General features: G+C 35.5%; 2 protein-coding genes across 5 annotated transcripts in view; one reads left to right on the top strand and one right to left on the bottom strand.

Annotated features, from left to right (window-relative positions):
* Window positions 1-343: 343 nt before the first annotated feature.
* The window catches only part of LOC107088704 (programmed cell death 1 ligand 1-like), a 37,255-nt gene continuing 17,595 nt past the window's right edge, over window positions 344-20,003 (bottom strand). Inside the window, exons 1-10 of one of the 4 annotated variants that reach the window (XM_015381040.1) lie at window positions 10,089-10,244; window positions 8,494-8,554; window positions 8,094-8,347; window positions 7,658-7,754; window positions 6,298-6,564; window positions 5,352-5,462; window positions 2,666-2,734; window positions 2,446-2,496; window positions 1,944-2,061; window positions 344-1,037 (exon numbers count right to left, since the gene is read on the bottom strand). In XM_015381040.1, coding sequence (XP_015236526.1) covers window positions 563-1,037; window positions 1,944-2,061; window positions 2,446-2,496; window positions 2,666-2,734; window positions 5,352-5,462; window positions 6,298-6,564; window positions 7,658-7,754; window positions 8,094-8,347; window positions 8,494-8,548 — 1,497 coding nt within the window. In that variant the 5' untranslated portion in view covers window positions 8,549-8,554; window positions 10,089-10,244 and the 3' untranslated portion in view covers window positions 344-562. Of the gene's footprint in view, window positions 1,038-1,943; window positions 2,062-2,445; window positions 2,497-2,665; window positions 2,735-5,351; window positions 5,463-6,297; window positions 6,565-7,657; window positions 7,755-8,093; window positions 8,348-8,493; window positions 8,555-9,706; window positions 9,752-10,088; window positions 10,245-20,003 lie in introns of those variants that run through there. The other 3 variants (XM_015381039.1, XM_015381037.1, XM_015381041.1) reach the window with 3 other exon arrangements.
* plgrkt (plasminogen receptor, C-terminal lysine transmembrane protein) overlaps window positions 14,131-20,003 on the top strand; it is a 27,036-nt gene continuing 21,163 nt past the window's right edge. The window contains exons 1-2 of the mRNA XM_015381043.1: window positions 14,131-14,244; window positions 14,657-14,745. Coding sequence (XP_015236529.1) covers window positions 14,665-14,745 — 81 coding nt within the window. The 5' untranslated portion in view covers window positions 14,131-14,244; window positions 14,657-14,664. The remainder of the gene's footprint in view (window positions 14,245-14,656; window positions 14,746-20,003) is intronic.

The following is a 20,003-nucleotide window of genomic DNA, read 5'->3' on the forward strand; positions in this document are numbered from 1 at the left end:
GAAGAAGATACCAAAATAAAAAAAAAAAAGAAATATTCTTTGTGAACTGTGCATTCCTGTAAGCTGTCGTGTCTCCTGCCGAGAATAATGAGGCACTTCCTCATCTGCAGCCGACATTAGAGAAGCTGTTGCTGCTTCGCTTGCAGTCCAGCAACTGCCTTTCATCTAGGTTTCTTTTTCTCCTGCACCAACAAAGAACTGAAACTTGTAGAAAGTCTCAAAAGACCGCTTGGCTTATCAAATTTATTGAAAGCGAAAGAGTTTAAGGCCATTTGCAGGTCTTTTCAGCTATTGCACAAACAAACAGGGTGGAGTTCAAATTTTACTCAGCAGCTTTTCGAAAAATTATAGACCAAGTGTCTCAGATAAACAGCTTTAGGAAATATAATATCTTTAATCAAGCAGACGACAAAGATCATTTATAAAAAAATACATTTATAAAAAAATACAAAATATATATCTATTGCTTATGTTTATTTTAAATGTGATTTTGGGCTTTAAAAAACTATACAAACCATAAAAACTTTAAAAAATGTTACAATTGTTAAATATGTTTAAGTTCTCAGTACTTTCCAGATTGCATATGAAGCTTCAGCGTCCCTTCTGTTGTCAGAGTCTGTTTGAGCACAGGACAGTCACCTGGACAGGAAGTGACCAATACTCTACAAGATCCTCTATCACTTAGAAACCTCCTTAAAGTCTCATCAGAAAAGTGGTTCCCCTCTTTATAACCATCCAATAGTAGCAGAGTCTTGTCGGACTTGGCCAGAGCAGTCCTCAGCTCCTCTGCTGATACCTTGTCAATGAGAGACAGCTGAGTTCTTGCTTCCTCAAACAAGTCCCCCCTCAAGGCGCTGCAGTTCACATACAGAAGAAGATCCAAAAAACTGCCGTCAAAGAATTTGGGAGCACCATCGGTCCAAGATGAGAGCAGGATATTGGCTACGGTTGTTTTCCCACTGCTTGAGGGCCCTTCGAGTAACAGGACTTTACCAGCTTTCGGGAGTAGATCCTGGAGTCTCACATGTAGGCCCTCACTAAAAAAGGAAACAGCTCTGTAATCCAGTATTTGATAAACAAGTAGAATTATAAAACCTTTGGCTAAAGGCGTCGGTACAAACACTTAGTCTGATAAGACAACTGTAAATACAGCCAGCAATAACAAAAAAGGTCCTAACATTGATCCATGAGGGACACCACACATTACAAGAATTTCATTTAACAAATGTATGCAGTTTATTTCATTATTTTGCCATTTAATACCCTCGTAGTTTTAGTCACTTTGTTTTAAATCTGCCACTAAAAACAAATGACTTTTACGCTTTTTCTTAACGCATTACTGATCTACTGCTGCACAATGTTATCTACCAAAACAGGGTTTGTTTGGATTTAACAAGCTCCTTTATTGGTTTTATTCATAACAATATAGGATTCAATAATTAAATACTATTGATTTAAATCTTTAGCATCCTTTTATTAACTATTTGGGGAGTGGCGGCCTAGTGGTAAGGGCATAGATCTTGGAATCCCGTCGTTCTGAGTTCGAGCCCCACTCCCATAGACTGCCACTCTGGGTCCCTGAGCAAAGACCTTAACCCCACACTGCTCCCCGGGCGCCGCACAATGGCAGCCCACTGCTCCCCAAGGAGATGGGTTAACTGCAGAGGTAAATTTCTCCAATGTAAGATCAAAAAAGATCTATTTTTATTATTATTTATCCCTATAATTTCAGTTGAATACTGTTTGGGTTAATCGTTGGTCAATTGGTAAAAAGTTGAACAAAGTAGATTAAATATATGGGTTAAAAATGGCAAAAGTACAATTTGAACTTTGAGCAGTTTTAATTTATTGCTGTAATTGATAGATTTACTGGAAATTAGATCAAAACAAAGATTAATTTGAAATGATCTCGCTGGGTTTGGAAATATGTCTTTGTGACTCACTTGTTTTGCAGCCTGTGAGGCAGCTCCTCTGCAGCGAAATTATCACAGTCGCATCTCACCTTTGTAGTGAGGGAGAATTCAGAATAACGAGCTTTCAGATGTGACCTCAGGTTTTCCTCTGTGTGACGTGAAGAGAAAATATGGTCATTGTTAAAAGAGAATTAGCACAATGCGAAAGGAAGCATCTAAACATTCCTGTTTTACTTCCTTTTTGGGCAGATATATTCATACAAATGTGACCAGGACGATGGGATTTTTCCCTAGACAGAGGGAGCATTTCATAATCAGAATCCCTTCATTCAGTTTTGACATTTTCATCTAGATTTAATATTTCAAAGAACATCTACAGTCATTCATATTAAGGAATTAATCTTATTTACTTTTGTTAAAGTTTCTCTTTTAGTCTTTTCAGTAAATCAGTAAGTTAGTAATGAAAACAGAGGCTCATATAAGCCTGGATAACATGAAAACACATCATTTTTTATAATATACAGACACTTACCTTCAGTAATAACTATTTCTTCAAGCTCTCTTTCTTTATCTCTTTTTAGGCCTGAAAGAAAACAGCATTATCAAAAAAAAGTAGGATACCTATTCTGCTATTTATCCAATCAGTTTCAGAGTCAATGATTAACAAGGAGTTCAATCACAACTAGTGTGAACATTTGTGCGACAAACATCATCAGCAGTTAAACTTCAGTTATGAGGGTGCTCAGACTTACAGGCAGTGGCAGATGTGGAGTTCTCCCCATCATCAACCAGACAGTTCCTAGTGCTGGGACTTCTGGAACCTATAAGGCAAGGGAACCTTTAAGTGAGTGTATTGGTATAGAACTTTAAGTATAGATATTTGTCTAGAAACACGAATACAGAAAAACAATTGGGGGATGGTATCTTTGCCTCTGAATGCATGTATCATACTGGGACTTTTTATTAGTTAAGACATATATTTTTTGTTTGCTTCCCATATATTTCTCCTGGAACGTTGCAATCGAAATTGAAAATTAGTTTAGGGACAAAATGAAGCACTTACTGGAAATAAAATGACTCGCTGTAGTCAGAGTAAAGGTGGAATTTTTCTTAATTTGTGTGTGAGAGCATTAATTTTCTATTTGAACACCAATAAGCATGACAAAGCTCTTCTGAGTAGCGCTAGGGAGGCTGACATTTCCTGAATATGGTCACCCAGAGATTTTGATGCCCGTAACTAAAATATAAATCTCTTATCACAGCTTCCTGGTCATTTATCTGAAAGGTTGTGTAATAATTGTAGAAGCGAAGTGAAGGGGTATGATATATGATAGGGCAAACATGTGCTTAACCAAAAAAAATCACCCATGCATTCACAAATAACTGTGAATTCCCCTTATATCACCGAGCAAACCTAAGCAGGGTGATTCCAGGCATGAAGTTCTTCAACTTCAAAAACAACACAAAAAAAGCCAAGTCATGCTCACATGACAACAAACATTGCAGATCACATGTCAGTGAAGTCACACAGATTTCATAACAAAACAGGTATGGATCCGAATTCACCGTTAAAACACATTTAATCAGACCTTCCTCTTTCTGGAGGAAATGTCACAGATTGCATGACAACAGCGTGCCTCGCTGAAATTTTGCCGGGTTTTCTTGCCACTCAGCCTTTTCAACTTTGGCATTTTATTTTCTGTGGGAGGGTTGATATGAAACAGGAATATTAAAATGCTGAGTAATGAGCTAACAGTGATGGCTGGCCACTTGAAGGCTGAGAATGGAGGCAAACTTTATGTCAAACACTAAAAATGTAAGAGAGAGAGAACGGGATTTTACTGAACAATTCAGCAGGTTATGGAGCTAAATATAGACTCAAACGAGGAAATAAAGGTCAACCAAAGTAAAAAAAAACTCCACTAATACTTTCCTTTCCCACCAGTTTGTTGTGGGTATTTTCTTTCAGGTATAGCCTTACTTGCATATCATTTTTTCCTTTTACTTTCTTTCATAAACTGTCTATGTTTTCAAAGTTATATTAAATTTCCCTTTTGTGGAAGAATATTGTGCTTTTCCTTTAGGCCTTGATCATCTCAGATGCTATTATTTTCCAACTATCCCTTTCATTTATCAACTGAATATTTATTCCTTGTTCATGATTAGAGTTATGAGATTTATAATGCAGTATAAGATGATTTTATTTTATTTGCTGACCAACCTAATAGTAGTGAATATACATCACAATAACCATTTAAAACATTGTTTGCATTGTGTGATTCTTCTCCTCATGATGAATGGGTGAACAATTAATTTGGGCCATCTAAGCATCATTTGAGTCCTGCAGAATGAGGCCTGGCTTCTCCCTTCTGAGCTTCCAGTCCTCCGAGAAATAGATGCATTTCTGATGTTCTTGGACAGGATCACACTGGATGTATCAAAGACCACCTCGGCTGTCTTTAACCAAGACCATGGCTTTTTAAATCCATGTTGCTAAACAGAGCTATTGATGGATCTTTGATTGGGTTTGCCAGAGTTTTGAACCATGTGCCGTTGCTGGCTGGAAAACCTAACTCACATACAAACCTAATCACAGCGGTTTTTAATTTAGTATCCAAACAGGACTCAGGTTGAGGAAATCCCCTTTCCTGAAGTGCTTAGGTTTGTATCAGGGACAGAAAATGTTGAATGGGACATCATTAAATGTATCTTTCTTCAAGAGATACTTTTTTTATTTTTATTGGGTTACTGGAATTAATTTCAGATTTTTACAGTGAATACATTATTAACCCTTTACATGGAACTCAGCGAAATAATTTGAAAATCAAAATTTCAAGTCAAGAGTGTTATTGGAGCACAGAACATGGACTTATAACCAATGTAACATTTCATATATACATATATATTTTCATGGGGAAAATCAAGGTCAAAAACAGTCAATTGCCTTAATAGGTTTAAAAATAAAACAAAAGCAAAGGTTCTTCTATAAGTTTATTCATGGGAAACACTAACAAAGTGAAAGGAAGGCATTCTTTACTTTTCTAATTGGCTTATTATCTTTTTTATTTAGAATATTTAACATTTTTACTTTTTAACTTAACTTACAGTATTAGTTTTTTTTATGTTAATCTATAGTAGTTAAAATATCATTCAAGGTTTCATCTAACTGGCAAAATGCCAAAATCATATGTATAGCCATGTAGCAGTATCTTTGCTGAATGGCTGGAAATAATTCTTGTACTTTCAGACCTCACTGAGGGACATAGGGGAGTCCATTTGGAAAGGATGTGCAAGTGAGCAAAAATGGTAACTTGCACTACAAAGGGTTAAGCCATTTGTGACTTACTGAAGAAAATACAAACTACTTAGGAAATAAAACGATTCGGTTTTGATTCTGTTTAGTGAGTACAAAAACGATTAGAAGAAGCAAACATTTACCTTTTTTATGTTTGTAAGTCACCATTCCAAGACCGAGGGCAGCTAACAGAAATCCAATACACAACACAGGAATAAGGACATCGTTTTTTCCATGAGGGGACAGTATCTCATCTGTAGAAAGAAAATATAGGGGGAGCGCTTTTAACATCATAGCTGAAGTTTAGCTAATACAGCAATATGTTGCAAAACTTTTGTTTATGTCCAAACATGTTTTCAACTGCTTTGGAAAGAACCAAATTTTACAAAGATGAAGTGCAGCAGACTTCCCTAAAGTGGTCAAGAACAAAACTAATTGTGGCTATAAAGCAGAGGTAGTTGAGACCGACCTAACTGTATTTTTTGCTGAGCATAAAAACATCTTTTTCAGAATACTTTTACTGTTGTTGATACTTTAAAAGTTTCCCAAAGCATTTAGTAGATCCTCTGTACTTTAATCCCACCAAGTTCCTCCCCATTATAGACTAAATTTAATATTTAATCTTTAAAAATAATCCTTCCAGTAAAACTAAAACAAATCAAACAATACAGAGGAAGAAAAAAAATCTTGAAATTGTAGGCGTTTCATAAACGCCTACAATTTCTTTGAAAACGGGGGAACGTCTCGGATCTCTGGAAAAACTGTAGGCAGGTTGCAAAGATCACTTTGCTTTGACTTGCTTTGGAGGAGCTTTGAAAATTAACTGAAGATGTACATACTGTACAGGAAAATAAATGAACACAACAGGAAGCTGCAATACATAGCAAACCACAGAGGTGGTGGCATCACATTTCCACCTGTTATGCTAGCTAGTAAATATTCTATAAAAAGATTTCTTTTCGCTTGAAATTGATTCTGTTTCCATTTGGTTATTTTACAGAGACGGTTTATGAGTTCCTGTGAATGCCTCTTATTATATACTCTGAGCATCATCTTCAAAGAAAACCATGACAGATGTTAGAAATGTACCTGGAATGTGAAACGTAGCAGAGTAGCCATCTTTGGTGAAGTTACATGTGTAATTGTTTTTCTCTGTGGAGCTGACTTCAATGTGACTGGTGACTTTGAACAGATTGTCTGGCGCTGGTTTAGTTGTGGTGTTTGGATGGTGTTCCTGCAAATTTCCATTCTGCCACACAACAACAGACTCCGGGTAACCCTCAGACTGGCAGGTCAACACCACCTTATCCCCCTCCGCTGTCGTCTCAATCCGCTTTGTGATCGATTTATATGGAGCTGAGAAGAAACACAAAGATTAGCAACATTTTATTACAATAAAAATCTATTCTTTAATTTCTGAATGCAGAATTCTTGCAATATTTGATGCTTTTACATACATTTTTTAAATGATGTTATAGATTGTTAAGGGCTAAAAGAGTTATTTGTTTTAATCTTTTATTTTCTTGAGTTCCTGAAAAAGCCCAATGTTAGAAGTTGCTTTTGATTAAGCAGCAGTGTTTGTTAAGGGACAAAACTTACTTTAGTTAATATTCACAATACTTAGAAGAATACCGGAATAAATTATTTTGGATTAAATATACATTCTTGAAATCCCATCTTGTAATCAATAAGATATTAATTTCCCAAAACCCCAGAGCATATTCCAATGCTGTGTTTGAGTTCAACACCAAACCTAGTTTAGGACTCTTGGGTCTTGTTTTATAACGCAAAGGTAACATGATGTTACCTTTTTTTTTTAAGTAGTGGAAAGGCCTTTTTTTTATGGTACATTATTCATTAGTAACTCTAAAATCTAAAATTATAATTTGGGATTGGATTATGTGGTAAACCAAAACTATCTTTTTCAAATGCCATTTAGTTTCTAGGAATGCATCAATTCTAGAAACTCCAACTTTTTGTTTTACTTTTGAAAGCAGCACAGGAAGCATATGCAGAAACATTAAGTATTAAAGAACAATAATATTTCAAAGAATGATAAATTCCCCTTAAAACATCCCAAGACGTAACTTTGGCAATGTTACAAACACAAACTTTAAGTCTTTAATCAGTCTTTACATGTACTGTACTTGTAGATAGATACCTCTGAAGATCTGCAGCAGTAATTGCAGAGAGAAAAAAACATTCAAGGGGTGTACAGTAAAAGTGTTTCTGCAAGGGACTGGAACTAAATAAGTCTGAGGCTTTTTTCTTTACCAAACTGACTAATGTGTTTAGTTTCATTTTCAATCTGAGTTTACTTTAACTGCCCAGAAATGACCATGTGCAGCAATTGTTGAGCAAGACCATTCCCAGAACAAAAAGCCCTGAAGTATTTAATGAAAAAAACGAAAAGAATGCAAACTGTTATGGATTCAAAGAATGATCTTACCTCCAACTGACAAACTTATAGTTTTATAATCATGTCCTTCTGTTGTTTGAATAAAACACTGATAGCTCCCAGAGTCAGTGATCCTGAGATCTGATATCTGAAGAGAGAGGGAGATAAACCATTATATACACTTGAGATAAGCTATTTTAAATAACAATAATAACTGGAAAGCTTTTTCAGTCTTCAAGAGTTTACTGCAGCATAAGAAAACAAGCAGATTTGTTGAATGTGTGGCTCTGTTTAAAGAGAAATTTAAACAACAAACTGCACCTTCTGATGGGAAAATTTGACTCCTATAGCAGTTATTTCTAGCAGCATACAAAGATGATGACAGGTTATATCAGAGAGCCCCAGTTAAAGAAATAACATTTGGTCATCTGACGGTTTTAATGTAACTCCATTAGAATGAACTGATTCACTTCCAGCGAGCAAATACCTGTAACTTTGCCCAGCCGTTTTTCAGCTCATCAGAGAGAAGCTTCACTCGACCGTGGTACTTTGGAGATGCAAAGGACTCCACGCTGTCTTCCAGTCGCATCACTTCCTGCGGGTTGCTGGTCATCCAGTGCCAGATAACCTTCAGGCCATTCTGAGGATTTTCTGGTTGGGAGGAAAACTTGCAGCCCAGCACAACATTTCCTCCATACTCCGACATGTATGAGGTCTGCTCTGCCTCCACTGTAAACAACGCTGTAGGAAAGTGACGTAGTAGAAGTTGAATAAAGTTGCACAAAAAAACAGCAAAGACACTAAACCTCAGGCTTCATTCATGTGATGAATTTGCTTTGCAGATTTAAGTTAGCCTTCATGCCAAGCTGACATTTTTTACTACCCACCTGCTAGAGATGGCTGCAGGAAAACATGCAGAAGTGCAATAATGGTCAAGTCCATTGGAATCTAAAGGAAAGTGGGTAAAAGTGCAAACAAGATGAAGTATTTTGGCCACAGAAGATCACAAGTCACTGTGCAGATGGTCAGCTGAAAATAATGATGACCTGCATGACACTTAGATCATCAATAACACATGATGCTGAGTTAGCCATTTTTATCTTTGATCAAAACATGACTAAGCTCTTTCTGTTACAAAGCAAACTCATATTCTATATGTTTGTGTAACAAAACATTAGGAGACGAGAACCAAACCAAAAACTACTTTTGTGTTTAACTCTGAAACATAATCAGTTTCCAATCTTTCCCTTATTGAGTGATTCATAACCAGAAACATATTTTTTCACCTTTTAACAGGATCTTATTAGGAGCACAATGACAATGAGAAATATGTTTTCTATGGCAATATCAAAAGTTTTCTGAGCAATGAGCTTTTTGGCATAAATAACTTTTAGAAAATGTTCTTTCTTGTATAAAATGTTGACATGAAAACTGTTTTAGTAGCCTTTTTTTTTTTTTTACACATGGTTCTACAATAATAAAAAACAAACCACACAAGTAAAAACTGGATTTTAGTGGGTTTAGTGGTTTGGTACATTGGGCATTTTAGAGTATCAGACACTAAAGAAAGATAATTTGAAGTAAAATATGAAATTTTGGTACTACCACAATCATTAAAATGTATTTTTCTTTTATATTTTTGAAACTCCAATGACTGTCTTATATTGATAAGTGATATAGCAAATTACACCCAATACTACATGATCAGATTTTAATTTTCTACTCTTCTAAAACCTCAAAAATGATTAATGTGAATACTATACCTTTCCTACCCACACCTGGCATAATCCCATAGTTTAATTAAAAATACTTTTCTTTTTATTTGTTTATGGAACAAATTTTAATCAGCTTACAAAGTTTTATAAAAATATCTTAGTTTTTAAACATGTAAGGCAAAACATATGAATTTCATGATTTATTTTTACGTTTTGAAATGGATCAAACCCATAATTGAAATATTACTTGAAAGCCACACTTTATATCATATGGCTTTCTTATTAGGAGAGCTTATCAAAATAAAAGCATAATATTCGTCAAAGCTAAGCAGAGAAATGATCAAGCTTAATACAGATAATGATGATTGATAAGCTGCTGTCCTACCTGCAGATAATAGTACAAGCCTGTAGTTTTCATGTGCTCTCTCCTTATTCCTTTTCGCATTAATGTGAATTTTTTTTTTATCAAACTAATTTTGATAAGGAGGAGGAGCTTCCACAACATAACCCAGCCCTTAGTAAACTCAACCCATGTGGCTTCGTCTGACTCAACTAATCATTTAAACAGTTAAACAGAAACAAAAACCGATTGATTTTTGTTCTTCTACCATAATGTCTCACACAGGCTACACATTTTTTACTCTCTCTCTGATTTAAACGGCATAACTTTAAGTAGAATCTGTCAACAAATATTTAAATTCCTTTGTTACATTTAAAGTTAATAAAGAGATGTATGTTTGACAAAAACAGCTTTTTTTGCGACATACCGAAAACGAAGAGAGGAGGGTGCGCAGTCTCCACGGTAACTGGCGGTACCCCAAAATCAAAACCGGTTTAAATCCGATTACGTACGAATTCCGCAATTTAAGTCCGTGACAGTAAAAAAACGAACAAACAAAAAAGGCTAAAACAAATAAATACAGATGTCTGATGAAGTTACAGGAGTAAAGAAATGAAACCCAGCTGTTTTATCACACACTTTTATAAAGAGGTCTGTGTTTTCCAGCGCTCAGCTGAGTGGCCGATTTAATCTGTGACGTCACGCCGAGAGTATTTATAAAAGCTTATTACCGTAAAGACGACAAAACGTTTTTTTTTTTTTTGTTTTTTTTAATGAAACTTCATTATAAACTGTCATTTTCGGCTTCTCATCAAGATGAGCAGCCATAAGTTACAATGTTATGTTATAAACCGTGAATAATACTATCTCACGTTAAAATATAAAAAAATCATTACATTACATTTATATTTTTTAACCTGTAGGACTTTGAGATGTTTTGATGAAAAGCGCAGCATAAATTAAATGTATTCTTATCATAATAATAATAATAATTATTATTATTATTAATATTATTATTATTATAAACAGTGCACAGCTTTCAAGAATAAAGAAACTTGAGCAGAAATAGCCACAAGCATTTAGTTCTGTGATAAAGTTCTGTGATAAAATATAGACAAAGGCAAAAAACTAAACTTAATATCTGAGACATTGGTTTTCATAAAAGTAAATGCGACAGCTTACAACACATACCCTCTCTGCAGCCCCCCTATACCATGAAAGAAGCTGAATAAACTATAAACCAGAATAAAGTTCCAATCAGTTCTATAATAAAAGTTTTTTTTGTCCAGTATGGATTTATAGATTACAGTTGTTTTATACAATTATTTTTAGTTATATAGAAACATTTTTTTTAAAAGCAGTCTAGATCCCTATCAGTCAAAAATCCAATTAGTTTCAATCCGAAGCTGCTGATTTTATAGCAGCTTCAGCAAATAGAGCCATGTTTATATTAACCTTGATCCAGTGAAACTTAAAACAAAAAATTAACTAATCTAATTAGAGATATGAAAATATGTAGACAAAAATTACCTTATTGTGATGATTTTGCTACACAAAGTCAAGATCTAAATTAAAACCAGTTGACTTTACAAATCATTTTTACATGCCTTACTTTTTGAATTAAGTGCATGAACCAAAAAATAACTTTATTGATTAATATTGTGTTGGAGTGTAACAAGCTGACTTTGACTGTCCTATTAGTGGAGCTATCTACTCTGTAATCCAGCTATCAGTAGATTAAGAGACATGCTCTCTGGCATATCTAATAAAGTCTTAGGTTACCTGAATAATAATAATGGTGCATGGTGCTATTTTCATTTTCACATCATATTGCTCTGTGTTTGCTACCCTTTAAAATAGATATGAATAGCTGACATTGTCTTTCTTGTAAGTGAGGGTCAGTCAGATGAGCAGCAGTGAGCAGCAACATTTGAGAAGGCATTGCTCTGCTCCCATTCTGGCATCTGTCTATAAAAGAACTTTGTAAGCCATTATACTTGTAACCGGCCCAAAAATGTTGTTTTAAAAGCAGAAATAGGATGTATCAATGCATATGATCGGTCACCTTAAACAGATACGATTACCCATTTAAACATTTTAAAACTATATAATTAAGGTCTCTGGTTTAGACTAATATTCAATAAAAAAAAAAAAAACATGTTCATTTATCCTCTTGTGTAATATCATTAAAAGTATAGTTTTTCAAGTTTGCATTTCTGAAAGTACAGTCCAAAACAACAGCAATATCCCTGGCACGAGACACGGATAAATTCACAATAAAAACTAACGTAAATTTAAAGAAATCTGGGTTCTCCATCTTGGTACCAGTCGAGAGGAATTTCCATCAGTACCATCACAAAAACATGAAGTTATTAAACTGTTATCAGCACATATAACCATAATATTTTTGACAATGGGCCTGGGGAAGATTTTGTGGGTTTAACCAGTGATTTATTTATTTTCCTGTAAATGCCTGGACACAACAATTAGAATGCCTCTTGTCACTACTGTTGGTATCTGCATGCTGTGCTCGATTTCCGAGGCATCCCTGGGAAAGCCCTCGTTTGAAACTCTACTTCCTATGTGATTCAAAGCATCACCAGGAAAGATTTCATAGATGGGTCTTATGTATAAAAGCTCTCCTCCAAAATTCAGATGTTAGTGTTTCTTTTGATTTTTTTTTATCTTGGCAACGCAGTGTATGCATCTATGTATCATGAGTTCTAATCACATGAATTATTTCTTATGTAGTTTATTTATGTCAAGCCTGTATTCATGAAAAGCAAGAAAAAAGGGAAGTTGTGCAATTTTCTTTTTTTTTTTTTCCAGTGAATGAGGGAGAGAGATATGTCAGTACAACTGCAAGAATTGCAGTGACTAACTTGGTGACTAATCCAGTCAGTTAAGTCAAAGTGAGTTCTCTTATTATCTATTTTACATTCACATTGAAAAGTAAGCTGATATTTAAATGTATGGGTTACCCCTCTCAAAATATTAAAATAATATATTTGAACAGTATCAAACTCTGCATCACACTGATAACGCCAAACAAAAAATACTGCATATTTACACCATATATATAAATGCTCTGGACTTCCATATCAATGCACTTTCTGCGCCATGTTTTTCTCCTACACTGTTTACATTTGATCACTGCTACACTTTATGGAATGGAAATGTTCATTTACTGTCTGAAAAGCTGTACTAAACCAACTTTTGTTTTGTATACGCTCTTTATATACAAAATGACAATAACAGTTGTCTAGGCCTAAGCCTAGGTCTAAGTGATCTGCATTAAGTTCTAAATGAGGAAAATTAATTTTATTTAACTTTTAAGCTCTGGGGAAAAAATCACAGAACCTATATATTGAGAATATTTGTAGGAAACAATATTGAGAATATTTGTAGAAAAAAGAAGTCCATCCTGACCACTCCTACAGGGTGCAAGAGAGAAGGTTACAATTCTGTGCTGAACAATTAAGTGCACTTCATTGACTGATCATTTATATTATCCTTGTTTGGTACATAGAGGGATGTGTTGACACAATGTCAAGATGGAAAGACCTTAGTAATGACTAGAAGCATCTTTTCCCACAGTCTGAGAAGGGTTAGAATGGAATTTCCAAACAATCTAGATACAATCTAGATACCACTTTTCTAAATAGAGAAGGATTATTCAAAAATGAAAAACACATAAAGGGACATTTACAAAACTTCCTAGGGGTGGATGTGTCATCAAATTTACCTGAAGAGCATAATGTGCTGCACTGAGAGATAAAGGGAGAAAAAAAATGTTAATCTCATCAGTATATCACTTTATAACATGGTGATTGCTCAAGGTAATAAAAAGACAAACTTTATTTTTTTTAATGGTTTTTGTTACGCCATTTATACATATTGATTTTATGCCAACTTTTTCAATTCCTGCTTAATAAATGCTGACAGCGTGGAAGCAGTTATGTGTTTTGTGTACCCTTGATGTTGGTGGAGAACAATTCGTTTTATGTCCTAATACAAAAATTCCCACAACTGAAAGGCTTCTTTTAGAAGCTGTTGTCTCTGTTTTCTAACTCCACTACATGTACATAATGTGAAAACTGTTTTTTTCTTTATTTGCAAACCTTTCCAGAATAAAATCACATTTTTTCCAGTTTATTAATTTATCTCTTCCCATCATTTCTTGGGTTACCTTTAAGATGTGCAGATTTTCAAACTTTTCAAATTTTAGTTCATCACTAGGGGGAGCTATTTCTCTTCCAGCTCACTGCAGCGCTGCAGTCTACATGAAACTATAAACATTAACACTGGCCGGTAAACCATCCGGTCTGTACAGCTTATAACTTTTGCTGTGATCAAGCATAAGTTGTTGCTTGTAACTGAACCCCAAAACAACAAATTAATTGGTTAATAAATGGAAATTGTTACAAGCAACTTATTTTGAAGGCCTGCTCCGGAAGTAACACAATATGGACTTCCGTTACCAGCACTGCAGCTTACCTAGCTTTTATTTTGATAAACAACCTCAAATCTCTCTCTGCTTGTTATCTATTTCCTCTTAAGCCCGACACCTGAAAGTATTTTAGGTATGTAACTTCTTTAAGTATACACTTGGCCATAAATGATAAGGAACGGATTCAAACAAATTTTTTGGAGAAGGAGCAGGGGAAGCTGTTTAATTAGGTTAGCCATATTAGCCCTCTCAATAGCCAGTTTAACAAAACAAAAACAAAAAAAGAAAACGAAATAAAGAGGCTACTTCAAAGTCTTTCACGTTACACATTGCCAAACAGGCTTGTTATCGAAATAATTAGCGAATTAATGTATTTGCCGAGGCTAATGTCAACGAAAATTAGACTTATTTACTATGTTGTAGGGACAAGGTCACTATAACGTCAACAAATACAGCCGTTAGTCACGTGCGTAAGGTGTCATATCCGTTACTTGTGTTTTACTTGCTAAATAACTTTCTTACTTTATGTTTTGCTTCTTTGTCAGTTTCCAACATGGGCTTTCTAATGTCTAAATCCATGGATGCAAACTTACAGAAGCAGCAGGAGTTCATGCTTCACAATTCACGGCTGCAGGTAAGAACAGGTGACAGCAGGCCTTCTAAAACTGGCAGTCATTGCTACCCTTTTTCACCTGATGCATCCGTTCATTTATAAAGAAATAAATGAAAAATAGTGCAGGTTGGTGGTGATAGGTTAACATACTATGGCTGTAACTAACGATTATTCTCCAAATTAGTAATTGGAAAGCAAAAGATTCCTTAAAGAAGATTTTTTACAAAATTAAACCAGGTGAAATTCAAATTATTCCCCTTGAGGTGTTCTGGATAGAGCATGTTGACAGAATAATTACTATATATATATTTTTTTATCTTAAAGTCGTAGGGAAGTCTTAATTAAATGTCAAATCGTCCTTGCTTAAACATGTATATAAAATGTACTCTTTATCAGACAATATTGTCCCAAAAGTTAAAAAATTTCTATAAAAAAAAAAAATCCTGCCTTAAAATCTGTGGGGTTTTTTTTTTCATTATTTTATGTAGGCCAATTAGTTATACGTCAGCTTATGCACCTAAATTCGGCCTATCATATGTCAACGGTCATCTGTCAATCAACTTTTTTGGCCTTAGCATCTTGATTTATATGTCGCAGCTAATATACGCAACGGTTGAAATAAGAAATAAGAATAATTTACCTTACCATTGAGTTCTGTCCCAGTGTTCACGGGGATGGACGTCTGTGTCTTCGGCAGGCGTAGAGCTAACAGAACTGGCAACGATGCGAGGAAAGGGCTCAAACATGTAGGGCTGTAAGCCTTCTACACCAAACCAAGCTTTTGCCACCCTGGCGTCCTCTTCCACAACATCATCGTCCCCACTTTTCTCCTTTAAATAAAAACTGTATGACGGAGGAGACTCGTCCACGACCTCCAACACAGATTTCTCCTCCTCTTGCATGTTTCTGCTGTCCACAGTGTTCCTTCACAGTGTCGTTTCTAAGTGCTACTTGGTCCCAATGTAATTTCCCATTGGGAACCTGCTAGCACCAAGTTGCTAACTGGTTAGCAAGATGCTTCCGACAAACCGGCCACAACCAAACATGCTTGCGAGCCTTCTGCCACAACAATCGTGCCCTTTCGATAATCGACCAATCACATTCAATTTATTCACTCATGTAATGTCGGCACCACTCGGGAGAATTCAGAAATGTTTGAACGGCCGTTTTCCTACAACTTTAGATGAATAATGTTTACTTGTTTACAATCTTGGTATAATTAATACTCTAAGGAGGTCGCTCTGTCAGCTATAGGCATGTTTTAGAGTCTATACTCCAGTTAATGATTAATCTATAACTAAATTAGTTGACAATTATTTAAATAAGGGATTAATCATGATTAAATGTTTCAGCCCTATAACTGATTATGTTTTATATTTTTACATTCTTTCTGCATGGAGTTTGCATGTTCTCCCTGTGCATGCGTGGGTTCTCTCTGGGTACTTCGGCTTCCTCCCACAGTCCCAAAACATGACTCTTAGGTTAATTAGCTACTCTAAATTCTCCTTAGGTATGAGTTTGTGCATCAATGGTTGTTTGACCTGTTTGTCTCTGTGTTGCCCTGCGATGGACTGGCAACCTGTCCAGGGTGTACCCCGCCTCTCGCCCATTGACTGGAGTTGTGCAATTTACTTTTTTTTTATTTAAAAAGTCAATGTATAACATGGATGCATAAAAAACTAATTTTATTTCAGTGTTGAATTCTGTTTAAAGTAACCGATTGTAATTAAAAATGTCTCCGGACCTTTACTGGTTTTGATTTTCTTTATGTGGACCCCGCTGATTTTTAGTTGGTTACCCCTTTTTTAGAGCAAAGTATTCTATTTGATTTGATTTCTAAATTATCTGATAACTGTTTCATTCCTAGTCTTAATGATGTTTTATGTAAAATCTTTCAAACCTCTGCAGCCTTAACAGAAAAGCTGCATTTATACCAAGATTAAACTGTGCATATATAGCCAGAATTTAATAATTAGGCAGCTTCAGTAGGTTATTAGTTGGACCCATAGATTTTATTTAGGAATTGGAGCTTAAAGACGGACGGAAGAAAAAAAAGAATCGATGAAGACTCCTAAGGTCTCATAAGTGTATTCAGAATACTACAGCATGGGTATCGTAATATTTAAGGATACTTTCGTACATCAGAGTTCAGCTTATGATGAAACACTGATCTGACCTATCCATTGGGTATTTACTTATGATTCACAAACTCATGCTGTCAGTTTCCCTCGTGTCTCTGCATTTCTGTCTGCATAAAATAAGCTTGCACTGATTATTATTTTTCTGTTTTTTTTCCATGTTTTTTTTTTTTTTATTCAAACAAAAACTATTTTTTTTTTATTTTATTGTATTTAACACCCTCCGTTCTCCACTAAACAATTTCCTATGATTTATTCAACCCCGTAAGCTGCCGAGAGCAGCAGGTGGGATTTGAGAGTGTCATAATGTCAATGAAATTATCACATTTAGATCCCAAAAGGGTTGCTCTGTTTTCTGCACCTGAAGTCTTCTCAGCCTTCCCAGCTTTAAACCAGGAGGATGATGACTAATACAACACAATGCAATGTTGGAGAGGGTTTGTCAATTGGATTTCACGGCACCCTCATATGGGTCCTGGAGATGACTCATTGAAGGATATTGGATGCATTTTTTCTTTTGTATAACTGAAGCTGATCTGCATTGTTTCATCGGCTCAACTCTCTTTAGTTACTTTTAATTTTTATAGTTCACACAGACCCGCCTTGTGTACTGTTAGAAAATTAAACAGCTAATAAAATAAATTAAATATCAAAAGTCAAATGTCCAGGGTTATTGAGGGTGAGAGCTCTTAATTTTTCAATCATCTAAAATAATTGATCTACTTTCAATTTTTCCATTAAAATTTCATTTGACATCACTTAATTGAAGGAGTCAGAGTGACCTTATATGCTTTAAGATGTTACCTCCCCCCCTGCATTAAGATGTCAAGAATGTCCTCCTGTCTGTCTTTTTAAGTCCCATCAGTCATTGCTAATTGATCCTTGTCATGCTTTTGCCTAAAGTCAAAGTCACTCGGTCATTGTGTTTGGATAATGGCTCCCAGCCAGAGATCTATCATAACATGTACCGGGTATGGGTCTGATTTTTATGACGCATGCCTTTAAAACTAATGCAAGCCATCAAATGACGTATGCATGCTCTTTTATTTAGCCTTTTTTTTAAACACATTTTGACTGCTAAATGTAGAGCTGTGGGCTTTTCATATACAATTGTTTTTCTTAATCTGAGCAGGCAGTTCATCTAAAGTTTTGGGTTTCATTCAACACATTGGGCTGATTTGGAAAAATGAAGCATTGAAGCAGTGTTTAATATCCCCATCGAAGCTCGATTCCTTCCGAAGAGCTCATCTTTCCCTTTATAGCTGATCAGACAGTGAGAAATTGAACACTTTTCAATTTAAAGAGCTGCAGAGTCTTAAAATAGGCACAAAAATCAGATGAGGAACATTCTTTAGACATGTTGATTTGTAGATGATACGACTCTCAATTGGATTTCAGCACAGCCGTTTTCTATAACTGCTTAGGATCGTTTCTAAGAGGAAAAGCGCTTCTGCATTTTCTGTTGTGACATGTAAAAGTCAACGTTCGGCCAATAGGGAAGTTACAGTTACACAAGTATTATGGAAACAGAGTTTCACAACTTTTAAGAGAAAACCAAAAGAGTAAACTGTAGTCCCAGGAATTTCACTCAGTTACTTCTGTAGCCTTTGTTTAGATACTGCATTTTAACAGGGGGGAGCTTGACGAGATGGTTAGAGCATCAGGATTGTTGGTTGGAATCTCCTTGCGGGTCAAACCTCTGTGAAGTTGACATGATCTCCCTGTGGTACTGTGGGGTTTCCTCCTGTTCTCCATCCAGAACCCAAAATATTTGCGTGTGTGATTCTGATTTTAAGGCAGTTTATGGTTACAGGCATGAACGATGAACACTTTTACCTTTTACAGTGCCTGTATTGTTACCTTACAGTTGAAAGGTATCCTTTTAGATACTGGCACAGTTGCTCGATTAGAGATGTTTTCTGATAAAGATTTAATTCCATAATATTAATATTAATTTCCTCGAAGCAGGTAATCTGGTTCGCCTTTTACAAAAACCTACAACAATCGGTGGTGTGTTATAAGGTAGCATTGTTATATTATAGGACTTAATACACCAAAAGCTCACTACAGTTCAATACAAAGTTTTTATACATATTGAATATTCTCTATCTATCTCAAGTTTTCCCACGCACTATAGTTAAAATGACTCTATCGCAACCATCCAGTACAAATTTGCATGACGAAATTAAGCCGTCTGCATCTATTTCACTGGGAGCTTTATTTTTCCCACACAATTTAAATGCATCATAAACCCCTGTTCTAAACAGGATTATTTTCTGCGTGTCACCAATGCACACTATTGCTTAGCAGGTGTTTCAGCTAAGCAATATATGGCAGCGGTTTATATTGCACCTTTTGTTTGCCGAGGATGTCAAACAAAAGGTGCTAATTTGTAAGACATGCCACAAAAGCCATTGCTGCAAAAGGTAACAGTACAAATTTATTCCACCATCTAAAAAGTAATCCGCTGCAAAACGAAGAATGTTGTAGACGCATGTTAGCGTCAGCACACTAATCAAAACATTAAATAAATCAGCTGTGAACCTGATGACGTTTGCCTCATCGATTGAAAAAGTGATCCTATAAGAGAGGAAAAGGAAAAGATGGAGGGAAATAACAGAAATTATTTATTACAGTATTAAAATTTCTTTTTAGATACTCTAATACCTGTGATGTGATCTTGTTCAGAGGTTTTGCAGATGTTCTCTAAACTTTGCAATATTATCAATTTTACAACTTTTTGTGCTTCTTAAAAATTCTAAGCACGTAAAGGTCAATGCAAATAGTTTTTAAATGGTCTAATAATCCTCTAATTTTGGACAGTATTTGTCAGTTTCTTTTGTCATTCTGCATTTTTTTTATTACCGTATTTTCACGACTATAAGGCGCATATAAACGTCTTTTTTTTCCCTCAAAATGTGCGGCGCGCCCTATAGTGCGGTGCGCCCTATGTGTGTTGTTACTGCGGACGTTGTTGAGACCACCATGAGAACGTTAAAGGGGGAAGTGTGGGCGTGGATTGTGTATAAAAGAACAGGTATGTGCTTTATGCAGAACTCCTCATCTCCACATTGAGGAGATGATGAAAGAGTGGCTGAGGGAGGCATTTGTAAGGAGACCATGTGTTTTTTTCCACGCATC

Source organism: Cyprinodon variegatus, unplaced genomic scaffold, assembly GCF_000732505.1.
Source record: "Cyprinodon variegatus isolate N-32 unplaced genomic scaffold, C_variegatus-1.0 Scaffold227, whole genome shotgun sequence".
NCBI classification, from domain to species: domain Eukaryota; kingdom Metazoa; phylum Chordata; class Actinopteri; order Cyprinodontiformes; family Cyprinodontidae; genus Cyprinodon; species Cyprinodon variegatus.